The sequence below is a fragment of the Aristolochia californica genome, unplaced genomic scaffold, assembly GCF_029961685.1.
Source record: "Aristolochia californica isolate CCGP_79_NKW_82.1479 unplaced genomic scaffold, dmAriCali1.0.hap1 SCAF_1, whole genome shotgun sequence".
NCBI classification, from domain to species: domain Eukaryota; kingdom Viridiplantae; phylum Streptophyta; class Magnoliopsida; order Piperales; family Aristolochiaceae; genus Aristolochia; species Aristolochia californica.
This window is the reverse complement of record NW_027181770.1, coordinates 3,452,951-3,476,314: the sequence shown is the minus strand read 5'-3', so window position 1 is coordinate 3,476,314 and position 23,364 is coordinate 3,452,951. Positions and strand designations below refer to the sequence as shown.

Genomic DNA, 23,364 nt, shown 5'->3' with positions numbered 1-23,364 from the left:
GCTGCAGAGAATAATAGTTTCAATGGAAGATGAGAGGATCTCACTGGGTCAAAAGATGATTGAACTCACGCGGATGATAACTTGGGACTTTCTTCAGATTAAAAGTGCAGCATAAACCAGCATTCGTTACTGCCAAAAATTAAGACTCTGTATCTCACTTGAGCCGGAAATTGTCTTCATATATCTTTTCCTGTTGTACAAAACGTCTCATTTATCAAACTAACAGATTCTTTGGGTCCTTTTTTTCCCAGGGTAATGCACTTTACTACAAAACCAAGTTGGCCCAATAAAACTTGATATCTGAATCTCGACTCGTCTAAATCACATTTCACCCAAGGAGATGAAATATCATTATCATAAGCGATTATATTAAACTTCCCACAACCTTCTCTTTGATATTATTACCCACGTTTTGAGAACCAAACCAATTGGTCCAATCAGGTTACATTAAAACCAGGATTATAAACCTTTTCAGTTTACATTTGATTATTTTCAAACCTAATGAGACCCGAACTTTGAGATATTATTCTAAAAAGCTCAATGTTTACTCAAGCCGAAAGGGTAAAATCAATTTTGAGATTCAAAATGAAGTATCAAAGGTGTTGGTGATTCAATGTTTTGACTAGTGTGAACGAGTGAAAGCAGTAAAATATTTAAAAATCATGAAATCATTTGATGCTTACCAAAATCCTAACGCGGTTGTCGACGCTCAAAAGCCTGCATCAACTGCCGCCAAGGGGCGGATCAGTATTGAGTATTGACGATTGAGGGTCCCCACCCCGCAGAAACGACTTTGGCGACTTCTGGAGCTTTAGACTTCATTATCTCTGGGCCCAAATAATCTCTGTCGTGTAGCTCAGAGTTGGTGAAGAGCTAAGCTGCTTGGCCCCACGGAAGAAAGAACCGAACAAAAACGAAGAAAAAGAAATAACCAACTCAGGAAAAGGAAATAGACACATTCAATTGACAAAAAGGATAAACGCTGCGTTTATCGTCAGCTTAAGATATTTCTTGCTTGTTTGAAGCAGCAAATTTGGTGGAGAATTTCAGAGAATCTGTCAAAGAAATATATAAGAGAAAACCTGTAGCCAGCACAGGGATGTAATAGTAAGGAAATGGGCCATCCAGTACTTATAATACTAGGAATAATTAAGTATGAAATAGAATAATCTGTACAAGCCTCCTCAAAACAGCTGACTCTCAATTCTCTATCTCTGCACTGCAAGCAGAAGCCACATGACCTTTCATCAGAACCACCATATAAATACATATTCTGGCAGAGATATTTACAACAACCACAGAAGCAGAGACAATACCACCATGGCCAAAACCCAGAAAAATCACAAGACAAAAAGATTGCCTACTTTCTTTTCCTGACCTTTTTTTTTTTCTTTTTCAATTCATGGGTACGTTGGAGACCTGTAGAAGGATGAGGTTCTTGAGCCAACTAAGACGCAGGAAATCCCATTATCACCGTTTAAAAGAGAAAAACTAACAAACAAGGAGAGAGAGAAAGACAGAGAGAGAGACAAAGAGAGATGGAGAAAGACAGAGAGAGAGAGAATGAGAGAGATGGCCTTCAGAAAATGTCATACAGAGCTACCAGTCTGTCTCCAAAGCTTCCGAGTTGTGAAAGCCTCGGAAGCTTCATCCATGGTGAGATCACAGCCCAAGCCCTCTCGTCCTCCTCCTAACCCAACATCCGATCAATGGGTTCAGTCCTGTCCTGCACAGCCAGCCTTTCCGACACATCAGCAAGAGATTTGAGGTTGCATTTGATGAGGGCTTCCACAAAGTAGCAAGTCTCGTCCCTGGTGTTTCCATCGGGCACGTCAACAACAAAAGACTCAATAACCATCGTTCCTGGTCTCTCTTCTATGACCTCAGGATGCACTGTGATGACAGATGCGTAGTTCTGTAGCAAAACCAAATAACATTTGAAATTTGGTAGGTCAGTAAATTACAAAGATAAGGTCTCAGATAGATGTAAGGAAGATAAACTTTTCTGGGTAAATGAAGTTTTGTCAAACATTTTTTTCCTCATTGAAGTTACGTCATGAAAGAAATTTTGATGTAAACAAAACCAGAGATACAGTTCAGGCATAACCGCCCTGCAATATGTTGGAACTGCTTATCAAAAATATGTTCTTCCTGGTTAAAGCTGCCACAATTTCAGTTCCAAGAGATTGATGTCACCATGAACAAATAAGTTAATTTAATACGGGATACTTGGTAAGGCTTAAGAAACAAGGTCAAACCTATCCGGTGACTTAAACAGAGAGCACAAATTACTAAAAGATCAATGAGCTTAAAGATAAACTGAAACTTAGATGTCTGGCACACAAAAACGCAGCCATATTTATTCAGGTTTCAGATTGTTAATCAATTTCAGCTAGATTCTACAATCATGTTAGTAGAATTGTCAGAATGAATATAATTTAGGAGGCTAACCCAGAACCGTTCAAAGTCAATATTGAATTTTGACAGATTTTCACCACCGTATTAGTACAGCTGTTAGAATAAACGTACTGAGAAACAGAATTGATGTCTCAAAACGAATAACTATTTGTTGAGTATTTGGGCTTCTTTGTGTTAATTATTCTTTGATGAAATCACCATTATTTAAAAAAATTAAATCTAAATCTGCAGGAGCTACTGCACCTTATTCAGCTAAGCATAACTTCCTGAAGTTTTGGGACAACAGGTACATAAAACTGCTTCGTTTTTTTGTTGTTAGTAATTTTTTGTACCTAAAACTAAATATTTTATTAATAAATGATATACATTTTCTTCCTTTAGGAATCACTCATAACCTGGACACAAGCTTTGAAATGGTTCAATCAAACAAGAACCAGAATTTTGAAAACTAGGTAAGAGTTTCAAGGAAACTTTAAACCTTCAGCCTGTGATCGCCGCCAACAATCCTGACACTGAGAACGTGCTCATTATCATCCAAAAGCTCCAAACGCTCTGTGCTAGTCGTGGCTGGAAGTCCTGTTTTCACATTCACCTCTCTTACACTTCCAATTTCCAGATCACCTTGTACGACACATCTACTGATGAAAGGCTTATATTTCTGGGGCTGATCAAATCTTCTTACCAAAGACCATACCTGATCACACCAGAAAAAAAAGAAGAGAAAAACCAACATCATAAAGCAAGCCCTTCGAACATAAATACAGTTTAGAAAAAAGAATATTCATCAGTCTTTTCGTTCCACTGAGCAAAGAAGCAAATCGCATTAATTGAGCAGAATAAAACAGAATCTGTAATAAATAAATCCAGGATTTATAGCGAAAGCCTGTGTTTTCTTCCGGGTCTTGGACTCTCCAAAGCTACAATACCCTCTCCTACGGATAAATAATCTCCCATAACTTGATCAGGTCTACCACATTACTAGAGGACTCATCACGCGACAAGAGTATTTCGCATCTATCAGGGCAAAATCCTCAAGAGAGCTACGAAACACAAATTTGAAGTGAAAAGACGGAAGAGCCTTATTATGTCTAAGTCTTTCTTCGCTCCTTTTACACTAGAAGCGAGCTACTCCAACCAGTAAAAGGTAAACAATCACAAAAAGGAACCTCCGCGTAATTTCTTGAAAAACAATCGAGACCGACATCTGTTTGGAAGTTTCCAAAAACTCGAATTCCGTGGTGTTGCTGGGGCGGAAACACATAAAAGAGCGAAGAAAATGGCAGCTCTACTAGGAAATAGAAGAAGAAAAAGGGTAGAAACCTTCGTCCAGTAGCCACTGCCCTATTCAAACAGAAACCAAAGACGCCTCGGGTGCTTCAATGGCAGGGAACAGGACGGTAAAACATTGAACAGACTGGATCGAACAGAGCTGTTCTGATCTGATAACAAAGCATCCAAAGCCGACAAAGAAAAAACAGATGAAATCATCCAGTGAACCGACGGATCTGATACCAAATCTTCGTAAAACTAAAAAGAACAAAAACGATATCAACAGCGCAAAGAGAAAAAAGAAAAATCAAATTTAAGTAGATCGATAGCGGAAAAGGGATCTCACGAGATGAGCTGGAGCTTTGATGTGTTTGACGAGCGTGGAACTGCACTGGTTTTCTCTGATCTCATGTTGATGGTATCTATATATATACTCAGACTCCATCCTGCATCCATTCGCTGTCATGGCGAAAATATCTATACTTCTCCAATCTCCAATCATCCAATATAGCAACCCTATCGAAGGCAAAGGCAGAAAGAAAAAGACCGCTTTTCCTCTCACAAATACAGCCCAAGCGAAACCAGACAACGCCCCCGCAGCAAGCCTCAGAGTTCCTCTACCGTCACAACTACCTCGAAATCGAAACCACTCCCATGGCTTCTTCTAGTTAAAATGGAAAAGAAATCTGCTTTTTTTCATCCTCCTCTCGCCAGTCGCCATTCCTGAACCTTATTATCTTTGGCCGACAGAATTAAGACACCCCCAGCTTTGGACGCTTTTACGAAAAATGCCATGACCTTGTGTTTTGGTTGACGATTCTACCCTTCGGTCGTAACTCCACGTTCACCATCCCCGTTGCCGGTAGACGACGAACAATTCTGTAATTCCCGAGCCTGTCCAAACCGCGAAGTAATGTCGGCAACCGAAGCCGAACTTTTTTGTCCGCTTTAACTCGACTTTGAAGTTTCATCAACTCAAAAACGAACCAGGTTTAATCCCAGTCTTCATTAATTAATCTACAATCACAATTTTGATTTCTTATATTTCAAATCATCAAATACGTTAATCATCTTTCGTATTTATTTCAAAAGCTTGGAGTCATACAATTACTAGCTTATATTTGATAAAATGTGGCCAATAAAAATAATTATGATTTATGAATTAATTGTTCATTAGACTTTTTAGTTTCTTTAGAGAGAAAAGAAAAATTAACAAAACATTAAGGAAGAGAGGAGATGATGATTTTAGAAGAAATATTAAAAGAATATTTTCCGATGATATTACTTTCATTGATACATGTATTTATAGTTATAAAATGATAAAAAGATTTATATGAATATAGAGTTACATATGTACATGACTGTAATGGTAGAAGTTGAGATCTCTATCAATAATAAGGGGTTAGATACTTAATACACTAAAAGTTTGCGAGTTCAAGCTTATCGTATACAAGGTTTACCCTAAGTTTGGTTTTACAAATATACATGAACCCGATATGTTTATTCACAGTCTTTTGTTTGATATCGTATCTAGCCAATATATTAAAAATTTTAAATTTGATAAAATACAAAAAAAAAAAAACTCTTTGATTTGCCATTTAGCCGAGTCTCTCATAACTTCTATTATGGTTCAGATAGGTTAGCCCTTTTCACTTTTGTGATAGCCTCTAAACTCCAATGAGTGTTATGTGTTTCCATGTCTCGGCCCCTTGAAAATCAAAGCGTGTAATTGAGACACACATCCTTGGACACTAACAATTAGGTACCTAGCTTATGGTACAATATATAGACACGTCTTTTATGTGTTCATTTTACCCTTTACTGATAGTAACTCGGAGGGTAATTTAGACATTAATGAGCAAATAATATTTGGAAAAATTTTATAATTAATTTTGGTAAATAGTCGTGATGGCACCAAGATCTCATTGAACAATACGTTAAAGGGAAAGTGGGGTTGGGTGAGGGTGTTATTGTCACAAACGACCAAATGTTATCCCCACTTGGCTATAATTAAGGCTTTTATTCGTGACATATGGTCTTTTGTTATCAACAATCCCCCTTAAAATTTCCTAAAGCGTGTCTTAGCATGAGAGAGAATTAAGGGTTGTTTATTCACGTGGAGCCTACGCGTACATAAGATCTTGATTTTGTCTTCTAGTGAATCAAGCCTAAGGGTGGAACTCAACCGTTCTTTCAACCGAGTCCAGGTTTTCTCTGCCAACTCACTCCAAGTTTGGAGAAAAATTATTACAAATAATAATTACCAAAATTACCAAAAAATAAAGAGCTTGTCACATTTATGTGGCCTTTATATGTAACATGTACCTACTACAAGTAAAAAAAATTGAAATTACTAAAATATCTCTCCGCCGTGCTTGCTTAAAAAGACTTAGGTTAATGCACTTTTTTGCGAAGAAAGTCTATCTTTTTCAAAGCTGTATGTCGCACTAAATCTCCAACAATTCCTAATGTGTCACATTAATGGTACAAGTTAACACATTCATGCTAAATATATCTAAGTAATTGGGCTATGAGTGGTAAAGCACCAAGCACCATACCACATTCTTGCATGTTACAACACATGCATTTAGCAGTTTGCTAACCACATTGTGCCCGCTGTAGGGATTGAACATTTTTAATGAGCCATCCCAATTTATTTATTTTCTCTCCACATAAAGCAGTGAGCTTGGAATGGACAATTCAGTGGGAATTACGTCCACTCGGGTCCGTGCGGAAACTTGCTATTTTTGGTTTTTGTTAGTAGTTCTCTACGGTTGGAATATTCTCCCTGCTACCTTTCCAAATGAAAAGACACACTTATGCTGCTGGAGCATCTTTTAGCCTATAATTGGAAAGATCGCCAGCGGCGCCGCCATCGCCGATCACGTCAACCCCTCTTCCGTTCACGAATCTCGCCGATGTTTTACTTTTCTCGTGCTCTTGACTTTACCGAAATGCAGCCGATGCGGTGATCGCCTCGGTAGGCGTGAACGAAAAGAACGTAAATACTAAATAGACCTGTTTTAGTTAAAGAATACCGTCTATGTCCTTGGAGTTACTGGTCGTGACGTGCGCGTAGACTCGAAGAAGAACAGGACTCGTCTGTCATTCTTGGAATTATAAGGGTGAAAGCATGTCTTTTCAGGCGGCGCCTCGAGATGCGCTCCCCGCCCGCTTACTTACGCGTGGGATCGTATCGAAGTGAGACAAGAGCGCTCTTATTGGGCTGTTTCAGAAGGAAAAGGCCAGGGTCTGATGTTGCGGTAGAAAGCGACTGGGAACGACGTGTCATCTTCTGAGTGATCCACGTGGCAAAAGAATTATCTATTTTTCTGGGTTGCCAAAGTCTTTCTTTCCGTTGGCTCTCGTATCGTCCCTCTCGAAAATCGAAGAAATTTTTCTGAAACTCGAGCTTAGTTATTTCCCTCCGGTACTGTGCGATTAGAGCCCCGACGCCGGAGATGGTGGGTTGAGCCAGTTGTGATTTTTCTAATATTGATCTCACAACAAACTCCAACCGACCATATTGGGATAAACGCATCAAGAAACAAAATATACGTCTGATATGGTTGACCGGTGAGAGGAAAAGGGGTCCAACAAGAAGGGCCAACCACGAAGAAAGGAATTACCCAGCTCAGAGGATAAGATCCTACCAGAGTTTCCAAATGTAGCAACACTCTGAACATAACTTGTCTTCGCAGTTTCACCCTCTGCCATCCTCCATCCAGCAACCAACTTCTGGTCATCGCTGTAGTAATCTTGACGTAGACACTTGGAAGACAAGGGAATCGTATCAGTACGACTGTTTCTTCTTGTTTTACCCGATGCGAGGCAGCTGTTCGACGAAATTCCCCACAGGGATGCTCGGTCACTGTAACGCGTAAAAACTGCAAACAACCGCACTGGAAACGGAATGGACTACATTTAAGTCGAGGTGGGGAGAGTTGATGTTAGCCGTCACACTCGCCCACTCTGCCCAAATCCCAAGCAAGCACTTGAACCCTGTGAAATAATTGTGTCCGCCACGGTGCGGTAGTTGGCGAGCAAGCTTGCTGCTCTTAAAGTCTTCAGTGTTTTTTTTTCTTTTCTTCTTTTTTAATGTCGCCACCCATGGCTTTACCCATTTCCTGCACCAAAATGCCATGCAGTACTGGCATGTGATTCGCTGCTTTTGTAATTGACAAATGGGTTTGTGTTTACGGTTCGAATTGCGCAGTGAACGTAACCCATTCACTTGCCTTTTCCACTCTGAGATTCTCATTGCATGTTTCCCTGACAAGGATTCATTTCCTAGATTTTTGTTCTTGTTTTCCCATTTGGCTGATGTTGAAACCGTTGGGCTCTCGAACCTTTTAGGAAAGCAACCCCATGGATCTTATACAAGGACTGGCCCGGTCGATACAAACACAAATTTCAACACTCCGCCGCACGGGAAAACCCGTGGACAAATTCACCGGAAAAACCCGGGACAAACTCCTGGGAAAACCCAGGACAAATTCACCAGAAATACCTGGGACAAAATTCGGTGGGAGTGGGACTCGAACTCGGGACCAACCTGCTCTGATACCATGTTGAAACCGTTGGGCTAAAAGGCTCGAACCTTTTAGGAAAGCAACCCCACGGATCTTGTACAAGGACTGGCCCGGTCGATACAAACACAAATTCCAACAGCTGAAACTGGGTTATGAAACTGAAAGAGTAGCTCTCCCGAACTTTATTTTTACTGAAAAGATATTGTTTTCCGGAATCAAAAGGCTTCAGTAGTGTTCTAAGCTCATTGTGTACTAACTCCTAAACTAACTTTTAGGAAATTGAGGCTAAATTCACAGCACCGATATATTCAACACATGCACAATAACAAAAAAATAAATTATTCATTCTAGTATAATTTTCCCTCTAGATAATTTTCTGGCTCTGCCACTATATATATGAATCAGTATAATTTTTTGTTACATGGTGGGACTAGATCGAATCACTAGTAAACGTCTTTCGGATAATCATGGTAGTGGTAACTTATTTCGATATGGAATTGCATCAAATGGATGTGAAAACGGCATTCCTCAATGAAAACATAGAATAAGAGGTTTACATGAAATTCAGAGGAGAACGATCACTTGATTTGTAATCTTAAGAAATCTATATATGAGCTAAAACAAGTTTCCCGTCAATGTATTTAAAATTTTATAATTTTATTTCTTCATTTGGTTTTAAAAATAATATCATGGATTAATGTATATACTATAAGGTTATTGGGAGCAAAATAATTTACTTTGTCCTATATATAAATAATATTTTACTTGTTTCAAATTTTATCGAGAAAAATTGTTTAACCTCACAAAGTAAACCCCAATCACTTGAATCAAATAGAATATCATCTATATATAGGACTAAGAAAATTATTTTGCTCATACCTCTATAACCTTAGTACACTATGTACTATTTGCAGTTATTCCAAAACGCAACTATAAATGGTTTGGGTTATTTTTCTAGGATTTCAACCTTGGAGAACGGAACTATCCCGAACCCTATAAATAAAATGGAACTAACAAAGCAGCTTAAAGGAAGATGACCGACCAGCAGTGGTGCTAAAGTGGAAACTGAACGACACTATTGTCTCATTATTGCCAATTACCTGATCTCTACTACGAATCCGCTGTCGAAGCAAGATCATGCTCGAATTAGGTAGAGCTGTTCTCAAAGGTGAAGATTGAGGCAGGGGAGAGAAAAGAGTCTTGAGTGGTGGTGCTGGTGCTGGTGCTGGTGCTGGTTGTTTTTCTTATTGCTTTATCTTATGCAATGAACCATGAAAAGAGAGAGAAAAGAAAAGGTAGTGCGACTAGGGAGAGCTTGAACTGTTTTGACTCATGCAGGCTCTCAAAAGTGATTATTAGATGATGTGAGGCTGATTGAAGATGCATCAATTGACAAGTGCGCAGATGCTCAGCTTGTCATTTTTCCTTCTTGTTAATATATTCAGATATGCTATCGGGGAAGCAACATTTGGATAGAGAAAAAGACAAGGCCATGAGGATCCCCATGCCATGCCTTGTCTCTAGAAAATGGACTCTGTCCACATTTTATTGGCCGAACATATATTTGGCTTATTATAATTGAAATATCTTCAGTTGGTAGCATAAACTGTGAAAAGGTAGGCAACAAAAAGTTCCCTTTTATAATTTTGTTCAGAATATTAAAATTCCTTTAAAAATATTATCTGAGTAAGCAGAATTGTCGGTAGATTCGTCGTTAGAAAGATTATCTGCTTGCTGCTTGGGAAATATCTTTAAGACTCTACCCATATTGGAATTAACTGGAACCCAAAAGTCTCAGGAAGATCAGGGATTAGAAAAACCCTTGATCGAAGCTTCATAAGTCACAATTAGTGAATTATTCTTCTATATTCGTCTCTGAATTATTCAATTCTTGGGCTGTTTCTTTGTTACGAAGTTTAAGAATTGTTGAATGATTTCCCCCAGTTTATGTGATTGATACTTCTTCACGGGGAGCAGGCCTGTGGCAGGAAGCCGAATCAGAAAATGGGATGTTTCAGCAAATGCTGTTACTGGATAAACGTGATATTCTACTGGTAACTTTACTTTCTATGATGAAATATGATTAGGTTTGCTTTGAATCGACTTCAGCACTCAACTAGAAAAGATCCAGTTTCTGGAAGATAATCTCCGAAAGGCAGAAATATCTTTACGTGGAGAGAGGATAGAAAAAGTTGCAGTTTGTACAAGGTCCCAAATAATGGACAAGACAAGAGGGGAATCAGGAAACCCAGATTCGCAGAATTAGGTTTCTAAATAAATGCAGAGCTTATTTGTCAGCCATTGTTTAAGGAACCCTATCACTCTCTTTTCCCGAAGAAAGATTGAAAATTCTTCCTTAAAGGCTCTTCTCTCCCTCCCTCCCTTTCGCATCAAAATGAGGGGGGGAAAGTTGATACAGCTATTGCTTCGGCTTTTTAGTTGACACCTGAGAGGAAAATCTTCTGAGAAACCACAGTTCTGGATCCCAAAAGTCAAGCTGAAAGAGAAGGGGTGATCCTGGAACGGCCTTGATCTCTCCAAGCGTTGAATTTCTGTAAGAAATCGATATCTTGAATCATGGAGAAGTCACTCTTACGATGGACTTAACAGTGTTACTCTCATCTGTAGATGAGTTGAAAAAGAAAAAGTAAGAACCGTATTCCAAAAATACGACAACAGGACTTTAGTCGGTTATGAATATCAAAGATGGATTTACTCACCGTTGTTCAACTAAGCTTGATAAGTCTCTAATCCATCTTTGGCAGCTGCTTTTTAGCTCTGGGCCAAAACTCTTAAAAGATTTATCAATCCGGGGATAAGCCTGAAGATAACATAAAGAGTTTAGCATTTTAAAGAACTTATCCGGAGCTTTTTTTCTGTCGTATTCAGTTCCGATCAAAAGACTTCTCTGAAATCAGTAATCCTTGACCAGGAAAAAGGAAGAAAGCTGAAGCTTGCCCGTTGTCATTTAGCTGCACCATCTCCGGCGGCATACCGATCCAAATGTTATTATCGGATTCCTGACCGTGCCAGTTTGGGCTTTGATACTGTCTTCAGTCCAGGCCTTATCGGATTAAAGGGCTCCGAGCTCTGAAAGTGATATTGACAGGAAAGTAATCAAATAAAAAGAAGACGGTCGTTGCCCGCCTCTGTAAGGCAGCGGTGGGCGCAGTGGCCTTAGTGGGTAGCTTTCATGTCCGACCCTTTGTCTTCTCTGCTAGCGTGACATGCTTTACGTACAAGTGGGTGTGGGAGCTTTGGAAAACTCCCAAGGTTTTTCTCGGTAGAACTCGGCTGTTTCGTCTGAACATGGGTTGTGCTAATCGAGGTGGAATGGAAAGAGACGCAGAGAGTCGGATATGGCCAACCAATTCGATTCAAGACCGTGGACAAGAATCGTGGATTTCTTATAAGGGGCCTAAACTAAAGGCAATGAAGGCAAGCATTTACATACATATCATGATAGATTATAAGACGCTTCTTCCAGACATGAACGAGAAGAGACTGGAAGAATTTACAGGTAGCTAGCTTCACACGCCAGTAACTACCTCTTTTCGTACCAGACTCCTGTTATCTGGAATGCCTTCGTGTACCCAAGTGTGAGGCGACATTGTCAAGAGTGGCCACCAGTGATGTAGCCTCTCTTTCCTCCATTGGCGAACTAGCCATTTGGTATGTTGACGAAGCACGCGATTGATGGCCTTGAGGTAGTTACTCGAATCATGATCTCTGAGTATCGTGCCTTCGGAACCGTAAGCTGTTGGATCGCTCAGGGTCTCGAGAGGGTGAGGATTGTTGAAGAAAGTCCTCAATGCGCTTGCTGGGGACGCTGTTTTGCTGTCGTCCAGAGAGTAGAAACCACTACCAGGAGGAATCAAGGGATGAGATGGGGACGACGACTCATCGGGTTGGAGAATGAATAACTTCCCCAGCGGAGAGTATAATACTTTCTGCAAAACCCACCATTGCAGAAGAAATGAGGAGGAGGAATTCAATTATCCAAAAGTACTTTCAAATCGTGGAATGGGTACTACTTACATGACTGTTTAGACAAGGGTGGGTTCGGAATGCACCATTGAGACGTTTGAGAACTAGAACCACTTGGCTAGGGTAGTCGCAAGAGAAGGCTCTAGGGACGATGTCCCTGTGCATCACCACTGAGCAGACATGATTCTCGTCCAAACCTAATTCTTCCAGGACTCGACGCCCACCGCAGAAGACAGACGGAGACCCAAATGTGACAACTGGAAGAAGGTTACGGGGCGTTACAACGCCTCTCCTCAAGAGCATCAGGTTTACTAGGAGGGAAAGGCTACCGCCCAAAGAATGGCCGGAGAATTGAAGCTTCGACCTTGCTCCATACAGATTCAAATGATGAAGAATCTCGGGCATGAGTTGCTCGTATATCCCCTTGGCTGCTTCATAGATTCCCCTGTGAACTTGCACATCTGTTCCCTGAATATGCAGATTTCTAAAGATTTGAGTTTAGTAGTAGAGAAAGATACTTGAGTTGTTAGTCATATTGGGATGTCCTTTAGACTTGACTTTCATAGCAAATACTCATATGGCTTCATCAAAATTATCCATATTTAGAGCAACAAAAGAAGGGTTATACGTAAGGCGAGTGTTACAGAGATTTTGAGTTTATTAGTTAGAAAAGAGATATCCTAAGTTGGCTAATCATTTTGGGACGATCCTTGGATCCAATTTTACAGCGACGGGTTAAGTTTTTCCTCACCTCAAATTTGGTTGGGTCGAAGAAGAGATTTGTTTGCCATGATGCCAGTGAATCAGATCCCTGTCATTTAAGAAAAGCCCATTAGCTCAGAAGATTTTACATCGTGCTAGAAAGCCCATAATAAAGACAGACCCACTCTCTTCTCTTGGGCTCATGGGCCTTAGTCCAACTCATTATTGTAGAATAATTAAAATATAATGAAAGCAACAAGCTCAACCTGAATGACGAAGGAACGCCTACATGTGACTGGGTCATCGCAGACGAGCCATTCGCAAGGCGAGGAATGCAGCGAGCGAAGATCCCTCGCCGCCTCCGACTTTGCCGTCTCTTCCGCAGCAACGACCGCCGTCATCGCCGAGGCGGCCACATAAGCAGCCACCTCCGACTTATAAACCCTAGAAGGCGAGTTCGCCCCATCGTTTCGGTCCTCCATTTGAGGGCATTCTTTCCTAAGCTCGTCGGCCTGGGCCCCGTCGGAGGAGGAGCCCATAGAAAGAAGTTCCTTGGCTTGCGAATGCACGTACGCGGCCGCCGATGCGGCTATATCATATGCTGCTGATGGGCGGTTCAGCCGCTTTTTCACCTTCGAACGCGTAGTTTTCTCCGAGACGGGTTGCTGCGGTAATCCAGTCGATTCAGGTACGACATTGGAGTCACGATCGAGCTGTGCTTTTATTAAAGCTGCCTCTGCTTTTTTCTCCAGAGAAGATGTCACGAAGTGCAATCCATAGTATTTGCGTAGATCTTCAATCTAGATGAAGGAAAAGTTAAAGCTCAAAAGTCATATAATTTGTATCAGTGGGAATTATATGGCGTTTCACTGTTCCATCGAAATCATAGATACCTTGATCTCCGGAATAACGTAAGCCATGTTACAGAGGAAAGCCAGCTGTGAGAAAAGCTTCGTCTGCGACCATGGGACAGTGGCCAAGAGCTTGGAGAACGACTCTCTGTCGAAACTGATCTCTTCGATTTCCTCTTCATAACTCACCCCACATAGATCGTCTTCACTACTTTCTCCTTCTCCACTATCCTCCTTCTGCCTGTCCTTCCACCGGGTTCTCAGCTCCATGAGCCTCTCCACCCAATTCGCTCTCTTCTCAGTCTCCATTACTTCCTCTCCTTCGCACTCCGTGGAGGGGTCCTCCAACTGCACTTCATTACAGTACTCTTGTTCGAACAAAAACGACTTGACAGAAGTGGGAATAATAGAACCCGAGAAATTGAAAGGAAATATTCCAAAGGAACGGCTACTCTTGAGCTTTGTCTCCGCCGTCGTTGCCTGTGCCAGTTTCAGGGAGCAACAAAGATGGGGCTCCGATCTGGATCTACACCTTCCGGAACGATCCAGGAGGTGAGTGCTGGAATGTGTCCGCCGGTATGCATCCCTTCCTCGAAATATCTCTTTTGCCGAAAGGGATGTACTAGACAAACTGTTATAAGCCATAGTGCTTCAAAAAAAGTAGGAACCTTTGTTTCTTTTTTTTTTTTTTCTTTTTTCTCTCTTTTCTTTGTTATCCTTGAGATCTCTTCCTTTCCCAAGTTGAAAAAAGCTGCACACCGGATACAGTATATAAGTGAGGGTACAGTTTGAAAAGGTCAAAAGGAAAAGAAAACAACTGAAGAACTCCCCGTTGCCCTTCTCCCCTCTGCTTGGGCAGTTGAGAAAGTTCTTGAAACCAAATCAGCCAAGCTGCCTGCCATTAAAAAGGCTGCCTTCGAATTCGAAGGAAATGTCCCTTGTTCTCTACGTAAAGACGAAGATGATTCTGTTCCAGTGTAAGTTAGGTAGACTACAAAAACCGGTCCTCCCAATTCTTACCGGTCCTTGTTGGGGTATACATTGGTCAACACGAAAAGAAAACTGCCAAATGCTTTTGATCCTGGAAGATTAGTCCTGCCCACAGGCAAAAACCGGAATCAACGGAATCCAAGATGCTGGGCATTCCAGACATCTCTTGATGAAAAGGATCATTTTGTGAAGAACGAAAATTTAGCGTTTCCGTACTGGAAATGGACTCTGGGCACAAGGGAGAGTACTTTGTCGGGCAGTTACGAACAAAAGAGCTCGCTGTTCATCTCGATGATCCCTCGGTCTTGCCAAACTGAGATGCCCTCTGCATGAAGATCTCCGTCTTCACAACCTGACAAGAAACGAAATCCCGCTACTTGTCTTTCTTGTCTTGGGTTTTTACGTTTTCTCTCTTTCTCTCCAACAAGTTTTCCTCTTATTCAAACACGTCTGCTTGAATACTGAAAGTTCGAGGTTTCCCCGATTCGCAGACTCCATCTGAGGGAGGAACCGACTGAAATTTTTAAAAAAGGTTGGAAAGAAAATGGGAGCAGACGAGTATGAACTTGATAAAGAAGAGATTTAGGCTCTCAGGAGTTGTTTTCCTTTCTTTTAAAGAAGAAGAAGAGGACTACTTGCCATAGGGATTCTCGCTTTTCTGATTGTTATAGAGACTAGGAAAAATTTCTGGTTCATCCCTGTCGAGTCATACAATTAATTGCCTAAATTGTATAAGCCAGATTCTCTTAAGAATGGAAGAGAAGAAGCTTCTTTCTGAACTGTGAGGACTGCGAACCTCGAAATAATACTCTAGCCTGTCTCAATAAGAGACAGAATCGTGCCCGTCCGTTCACGTGAGAACCTGGAGACTCGTAAACCCCGAATGGACGTAATATTCTAATATCCAACTCTTGACTTCCCATTTCGTTTTTGGTGACTCTCCCTCTGTTACAGCACAAGACAAGACTTCTAAACGTAACCTTCACAAAGATTTTCATGTATAACCGTGTAATTACCTGACCAAAGTCTCCTCAAGGATTCGAACATGCTAAATACCAAGCAATTCACACCCAACAGACTAGTCGATTAAGTAGGACTAAGGACCCACACATACACCCACTCCGCCAAATGTAAAGACTAAATCAAATCCAAAGACCAAACAAACCAAAGTCCCCTCGGGGATTCGAACACGGGGTGGAGTGTCAAATGCCAAGTACCAAGTCATCTGTACCCAGCAAACTAGTCGATTAAGGTGCAGAAAGTCAAATACTTAACACAGATCACTAACATATTCCAACACCAACCAAACCCCAAGTTAAACCCAGGACAAATTCCAAATATAAATACAAATACAAATACAAAGTCCCCGCGCCAAACATGCGAGCGCGGGGATTCGAAGGCAGGACATATGGATACCTGCTCTAATACCATGTAAGTACCTAACCAATACAACCCGAAAAGACTAGTCGATTAAGTGAGACCAAAGACTCACACTTATACACTATTTATACTGACTAATGTAGGATCTTCAAACATTGCCGAAAGGTTAATCAGAATTGAACGAAACAAGGTGGATGATTAGGAGGGTTTTTCAGTCCATTAGAGTTTTTAAATTAAAAATAAAAAAGTTAAAAATATCCGTGATAGAGTTGGAAGCACGTGCAACCAATTTTAAGGAACGAAAGTCTAAATATTATCTCTTTAGATTCTTATAACACTTTGGAATAGAGCTCTGATTCCGCCAATGGTAACTTTGTCGCACGACAATGAGCACCCAACCAACCAGCGAGCCATCTCAAAACTTTCAGATCACAGATACCAAGAGTTCGCAAGGGCACGTAGCAACAACTTTCCACAATAAAGTCATTGAAATTAGACGAGAAGGATCTCATTGATTTGGATAATAGGGGTAGCATGGAGCCCAGTCAAACTTTTTGCATATGTTCGAATTTGGCTTAATCTAAATACTTTGAACTTAAATTAGAGCTTGAACTAAGCTCCGAACCTAAAATTGGAATGAAGTTCAAGCCCAAAAATTTTAGTCACTCGAATCGAATTCAAGATCAAACGTAAATATAAAATTATAAAAAAATTATAAAAATTAAAATAAATAAAGAGAATATTGTGATGAACTTAGTACCATTGAATTGAAAGTTATCACAAAGGAGTCCAATAAATCCAAGACTTTGTAATGAAGCATACTAATGTATGATAACTAACATAATAAACCTAAAAAAAGAGTAAACACCTTCATCAATAATATTTATTTCATTGACAAATAATAACATTAGATGTTGAGGGACCCAAAAGGGCTCAACGATGGATCCTCTTGGGGGTTTTTAACTAAAGAGGGAATTGACAAAAACAATTAGAATAAATGATTTTTTTGTAAAAAAATGTATGCTAACGATTGGCTCACGAACTAACAAGCCAAGGATAAAAAATCTTAAGTTTGGTTGGTTATACTTAACGAGACTAATTTCAAGTTTGAGCTCGAGCATAAGTTAAATTAAGACTAACTAAGCGGAACTTTTCCCAAGCTAGTTTGACTTAGTGCCCGACATACGGAGATATACTCGAACTATATGTTGAAACAAGTGTGCTAAAAGGCTTGAACCTTTTAGGAAAACATCCGCACGGATCTTATACAAGAACTGACCCGGTTGATACAAACAAATATTTCAACACTCCCCGCACAAGGAAAACCCGTGAACAAATTCACCAAAAAAACCCGAGATAAATTCGGTGGGAGCTGCACTCGAACACGGGACCAAACTGCTCTGAAACCATGTTGAAACTAGTGCGCTAAAAGGTTCGAATCTTTAGGCAAGCATCCGCACGGATCTTATACAAGGATTGGCCCGATCGATACAAACAAATATTTCAACACTATATTAAGCGCAAGATTGAGATTACAGACAAAAAATCAATTTTTTGACTTTCGAGATTTGGAGAATACGAAGCAAACTAACCACAACGACTGCCAAGGCAACGAAATTAAGCATAAAGAAATAGGGGAAAAAATGCAAAACAACAAAGGCAGAGAAAAGAGAAAGGAGATGAGTTTCATGAAGCCTAGAATATCAGAAAAGAAGAAAAGAGTAAAGAACTTACATGCGGCTGCTCCTTCCCCTCGTTCCGAGCAAATGCTGCTATCTGCGAAGGAAAATCTGGAGAGGAGATGGCGCATAAGGTAGAAGAGATAGTGAGAGATCTTAGTAAAACCGAGACCTTGCGCTGCTTTGCTTGAAACTCGTTAAATTGCATGAAGCATCTCTCGCTCCACTTAGATTTGGCTTTGTTCGAGACGCTGAAACGTCGCTTAAATAGGACGAACGAAGCCTAATGTCGGAGAGCGACAATGGTTCTTGAACACCCGAGAGAATCCCTTCACGCGGCTGTTCATCGTCGGTCCGGGTGCCACCCTCAGCGCAGACGAAACTATCCCTGATCGAGCATGGGACAGAAAGACAGGGAAAGAAATATTTCCAAGTTAAAAGTAGACAGAAAATGAGGGTAATTTGGGTAGCGGATATGAGATATTTTGCAAGGACAGCAGGGGCACGGCAGATGTGCTGTTGCATGGTGGTGAGGGGAGATGGTGTCTCCACGTCCTGGTTCGCCCATGGTCCGGACCGGAGCGGTGGATCCTGAACCTCTGGTTTCCTAATTCCGACGGCGATCATGGATGTACAATTCACACGACGCGTGTCAGCTGGCGGTGGCACGGAGCCAAGCTGAGCCGACCCGAACTTTCCTATGATAGAGCCGAGCTTGGAGACGAACCGCGTCTCGAACCTAAAATTGTTATCGATCTTGAACCCAAAAATTTTAACCGAGTTTGAGCCGAACTCGAGCTTCAACATACATTTAAAATTTTTCAAAAAATATATATTAAATTATACATACATTTTATATAAAATTAAGCATGACCTCTATATAAAATTAGGCATAACCTATATATATAATACATGTATAAGATTGGGCATAACCTCTACTTACAATTAAGCATAATCTATATATATAATACCTATATAAAATTCGGCATGACCTCTACTTCAAATTGGGCATAATCTATATACATAATACTTGCATAAACACTCTATAAATACTCCATAAAATTGTTTATATATTCCATAAATATTCCATACACTCCATAAAATAGTCTAAACACTCCATACACTGCATAATATTATGAATAAACTCCATACAATAATCAAACATAACAAAATTAAATGAAATATCACTATCAATTTACAATCACCTAAATAAAATCCTATTACTATCATAGACTTACTAGAAAATTACAACAAAATATTTTAAATTTTTCTTAGAAAAGTTAAATGGATCTCTTATTGCCTCTTATAAGGAAATAAATAAAAATTAATAATTAATCTAATATATTACTATACTTATCTATAAATTTTAATCAAATAAAATGTCAAACACAAAATTGCTATGAAAATTGCCTCATGCTCAAAGTATTATATCATCAACTGTCAAATACTTATTCAAATTTTTTCTATACGGTTTTCTAGTCCATCTTAGCAAGAAAATCTTACTTAGAAAATTATATGATTTTTTAACAAGAATTTATAATTAGAAATATATTTTCAAAAAATATGAGACACTAATGGTCCCTATATTTCTACTTAAAATGTCTTTTCAACATTTATTGAAAAACCACTAATAGTCTCTACAAACGTATTTCTACTGAAATATCTTTTCAATTTCTTCAAGAGTCATGAGGAAGGAACAAAAAGTTTTTTTTCCTTGTTTATGATCTCGCACGTGTGACTTTCACACGCGTGAAATTGGTTTTATGAAATCGACTTCAAGGGAGGAGGGGTGGGGGGACGGTGTGCTCTTGTCGTCGGCGATGAAAACAGAGGAGGCGAAGAAAGTGGAGGAAGAGGAAGAAATTGAAGGGGATGTAGTGGCCGACGAGGAGTTGTTGACGGCGACAGAGGCGGCCAGAGCGGCGGACGGGAGGGGTTCGACGTCCTCCCCTGCTCCCGCTCCCGCGAGTCACTCTTTAACGAGCCAGCTCAGTAGCTTTCTAGCAGAATCTTGATTCGGTCGAGTTCAGCTCATTTTAACGAGAATCGAATCAAGCCGAACTTGAGCCGCTTGCGAGCCAGCTCGGTTCGAAGCCACTCCTACGTGTCACTTTTTCTACAACGAGATACTCGACTAGAGTCGTTAGATGCATCAGCTTTTGAGTTACAAGGTGCACGGATTTGGTTACAAACTCGGATGAGAATAACACTTGGGCGAGACATATGGTGTCACGCGTTATCACTGTGTTTTGACTCGTCCCAACTGGAAAACGGGTTGAATACAATAAAAACGGAAGAAAATTTCTTACCCAATTTTACCCAGATACCCATTTACCATTTATAAAATTACCTAATTAACTAATAAATGATTACATATAACATGGTTCAATTATTTTTCTAAGGATTTTGTCATCTTTAGTGATTTTATTATACTTTAAAATGACATTGTTCTTAGGTTTTTTTATATGATTATTTTTATATTTTATTTATTTACCCTACTAGCCATTTACCTTTTAATAAAGAAGTAAATAAACAGTACATAAGCGGTCAAAGCTAACGTGTCATCTTGGATGGTACACATGTGCAGTTCTTCGTTAAAAGTTGCGTATTTTTTATATTAAGTTTGAAAATTGGTTATTTTGTTAATATTTATTAAAAATAGATAATTTATTAAAATTCTTTGGTTTCTAATAATTATTTTATTTTATTTTATCAAAAAATAAGTCTAAGAAGTAAGAAATAAGAATAAAATTTAACAAAAATTTAGAGTGAAAATATTAATTAATTTAATTTAATTGCATTGTTCCATTTGTGAAATATTTCGCGCAAACTGCTAGGACTAGGAGAAATTATAACGAACACACATTCTAAAATATCTGTGTCCCTACATTTCATGATCTATGGAAGCCAACCACTATCCACAGGGAGGATAGGATTTTCCTCCGTCACAAGGAGGAGCAGGCGCCATTTCTCCTTCTCTCTCTTCCTCACTGCCAAATTCTCAGAGGTCGATCGGTGACCCATCAGGCTAACATGGCCAACATCGTCATGGCTTCCAGCTTCAAGACCCTAGCATCAAGTCCATCCCCGAACCTCCCCCAGAATCCCAATTTCAAACAGCCACCCACGGTCTCAATCCCCACTGCTCCCTCCCATTCCAATAGCGGAAAGCTCCAGTCTTTTCTTCTCCGCCTGTGGAATCCCTCTTCTCGCAATTCGATCACCGCGGCGACTGTCTCTGCTGCGACAGCCCTCTTGTATGCCTCCCCGTCGCTCGCCGCCGAGATAGAAAAAGCTGCTCTTTTCGACTTCAATCTCACCCTCCCTGCCATCGCCCTGGAGTTTGTTATCTTGATGGTTGCCCTGGACAAAATCTACTACACTCCTTTGGGTAATTTCATGGACGAGCGAGACGCAGCTATTAGGGAAAGCCTCAGCAGTGTCAAAGACACTTCGGAGGAGGTGAAGCAGCTGGAAGATCAGGCGTCAGCAGTGCTGAAGGCGGCCAGGGCGGAGATCTCCGCAGCCCTGAATAAGATGAAGAAGGAGACGTCGGCGGAATTGGAGGAGAAGCTGAAAGAAGGGAGAAAGAAAGTGGAGGCGGAACTGGCGGAAGCTCTGCAGAAACTTGAGAGACAGAAAGAGGACACCATCAAAGCGCTCGACTCACAGATCGCTGATCTCAGTGAGGATATCGTGAAGAAGGTTCTTCCTCTTTAAATTCTTTGTTTCCCTACCTATCGATGTAATACACCATTAAACAGGCTCTTTCGTTTTCGACTTGTTTACCCCAATATATTTGTCCTTCATTTCAAATACCCTGCTCGTGGACCTGTTGTTGAACTTGGGATGTCTCACAGAGAGACGAGTCTGATCTCTCAAAAAGCCGTCTTCTGCAGATTTTCTCCTTCAGTCACGGCCTTCAAGCTACAGAAGCCATTCCCACATGAGTTCGTTCTGCCTAGTCGATAAATATGGGCCTACTCCTTAAAATGGCTCCAATATCTTTTCTATATAGTAGACACCAACGGCCCATTTGAAAGCCCAATCCAAGGGAAAAGTTGAAGCATAACAAAATCAGAACTGTTTATTTCTTGTGAACACTGCCTATTATTGACGGTTGAGATTTGCTTAGACAAAAAAAAAAAAAAAAAAAAAAAACATAAAACCTCATATTTTTCTTTATGCTTAAAAAATTATAAACGAGTCTCATTTTATATAGAAAGCTACAACTCCATGACTGGTGGCATACAAGGCCATGATTGGAGGAAAGATACAGCAGAGAAACTCTCCCATTAACGTAGATGATTTCGAGATTGAGTCTCTCAGAACGGCCGAACTATCGTGCTGGAGCACGATTTTGCTTGTTAAAGGGAGAACAAGTGGAGAGAAACGGAGAGGCAGGACGATGCAGGAAGGGGAAAGAGAGTACAAGAAAAACAAGAGGTGGTTTAGAGGGAATTCTGAGTGTGCAACCATTTGAAACAAAAGTACAGTTAGATCTTTCTTCGATTAACAGCCTTCTTCCCGTTCTAGGAAGTTTTGTTGAGTTTTCCCAAAGTAATTTGTTTCCAAACTCATGTTCTGGTTCGTGCAGCAGGCTCTGCGTAAATGCAGAGTTGACTAGACAGCAGATCCTCGCTTTGCAGTGTTTTCACCAGTTTCGGACCTGTTACAGAAACGGGAATAATGCCATCGGAAAGTCTCAGTGGAATCTTCCTTCTGAAGCCAAATTAGTGAATTGGGGCCTTTAGGGTGAAGCGTCCAAATCATATTGACATCATACTTCTGATCGATTCACCAAGAAGTTTTTTCTTCCTTACTTCATCTGAACCAGAAAGATCAAGACGAGCTTCATACCAATTTTTCTGTTAAATGTTCACTGATAGCTCTACCCATTCTATGTTCCGATCTCTTGCTCTGATTCTATGCCTTCTTATCTTCATTATTCAATTATCACTCTTTTTTCCAGTCAAATTCCTTCTTGAAGTTTGTCAATACACATTTAAGTCTCACTTACTGCGTTGATTCGGGAATCTCCGGACTGTAGAGTTACAACACCAAAGGGAACCACGACAGCGTTCAACAGTTTTACCAGTTCAATTAGAACGCTTCAGATTACAGAGAAATAGCTCGATGAGTGATGATCCGAGTTAAGTAGAAATTAAATACTACTTTTCCTCGTACCCAATAAAACTCCTTCGCGATTACCTCGTCCTTCTGTTATTGAATTTTGGACCATTACTAAGCATTAGCATCGTATTAACGAAGAAGATGGTTTTCAACTTCTCACTGGTATTAATTCTGCTAAAGGGTTTACTCAATAGCATTTCGCCCAAGCAATTGAACTGTAAATGTTTGACGGGATATAGAAAAAGGAGATGCGATTGGATTAGAAAACAAGCATGGTTTTTTTGTAGATTCATTGTGACTGGAAGTCATCAGCTTCTTTTGGGTAACCCATCATGACCCTTCCAGTTCCAGAGAGTCTGTCGGCGATGCCGTCTACATGTTCGACACCGAACCGCAGAGAAAAAATTAATTCACTTCACCTTG

At 40.3% G+C, this 23,364-nt stretch overlaps 3 protein-coding genes across 3 annotated transcripts; 1 reads left to right on the top strand and 2 right to left on the bottom strand.

The window, feature by feature from the left end:
• Positions 1-744: 744 nt before the first annotated feature.
• On the bottom strand, positions 745-4,399 carry LOC137956229 (abscisic acid receptor PYL8-like). Its single transcript, XM_068803620.1, has 3 exons — positions 4,034-4,399; positions 2,897-3,112; positions 745-1,915 (listed from the first exon to the last, which is right to left on the bottom strand). Exons 1-3 carry the CDS (start codon positions 4,187-4,189, stop codon positions 1,691-1,693), a joined length of 597 nt encoding a protein of 198 aa, XP_068659721.1. The 5' UTR covers positions 4,190-4,399; the 3' UTR covers positions 745-1,690.
• Positions 4,400-11,749: 7,350 nt separating this feature from the next.
• LOC137952692 (phospholipase A1 PLIP1, chloroplastic-like) lies at positions 11,750-14,404 on the bottom strand. The gene is made up of 5 exons (XM_068799778.1): positions 13,802-14,404; positions 13,175-13,708; positions 12,958-13,017; positions 12,258-12,674; positions 11,750-12,169 (listed from the first exon to the last, which is right to left on the bottom strand). The coding sequence occupies exons 1-5, from the start codon at positions 14,402-14,404 to the stop codon at positions 11,750-11,752; spliced, it is 2,034 nt and encodes a 677-aa protein (XP_068655879.1).
• A 6,314-nt stretch (positions 14,405-20,718) lies between these two features.
• LOC137956220 (ATP synthase subunit b', chloroplastic-like) lies at positions 20,719-21,585 on the top strand. The gene has a single exon (XM_068803609.1). The coding sequence runs from the start codon at positions 20,842-20,844 to the stop codon at positions 21,526-21,528; it is 687 nt and encodes a 228-aa protein (XP_068659710.1). The 5' UTR covers positions 20,719-20,841; the 3' UTR covers positions 21,529-21,585.
• Positions 21,586-23,364: the final 1,779 nt, after the last annotated feature.

Excerpts from the sequence above, each read along its gene's own strand:
- LOC137956220 (XM_068803609.1), top strand. The coding sequence starts at position 20,842 with ATGGCCAACATCGTCATGGCTTCCAGCTTCAAGACCCTAGCATCAAGT.
- LOC137956229 (XM_068803620.1), bottom strand. The coding sequence starts at position 4,189 with ATGATTGGAGATTGGAGAAGTATAGATATTTTCGCCATGACAGCGAAT. Across the intron at positions 3,113-4,033 it reads TCAAAGCTCCAGCTCATCTC|GTATGGTCTTTGGTAAGAAG; the intron begins GTGAGATCCCTT and ends TGGTGTGATCAG. Across the intron at positions 1,916-2,896 it reads GCGGCGATCACAGGCTGAAG|AACTACGCATCTGTCATCAC; the intron begins GTTTAAAGTTTC and ends GTTTTGCTACAG.
- LOC137952692 (XM_068799778.1), bottom strand. The coding sequence starts at position 14,404 with ATGGCTTATAACAGTTTGTCTAGTACATCCCTTTCGGCAAAAGAGATA. Across the intron at positions 13,018-13,174 it reads GGCGTTCCTTCGTCATTCAG|GGATCTGATTCACTGGCATC; the intron begins GTTGAGCTTGTT and ends CTTAAATGACAG. Across the intron at positions 12,675-12,957 it reads TCGACCCAACCAAATTTGAG|GGAACAGATGTGCAAGTTCA; the intron begins GTGAGGAAAAAC and ends CTGCATATTCAG.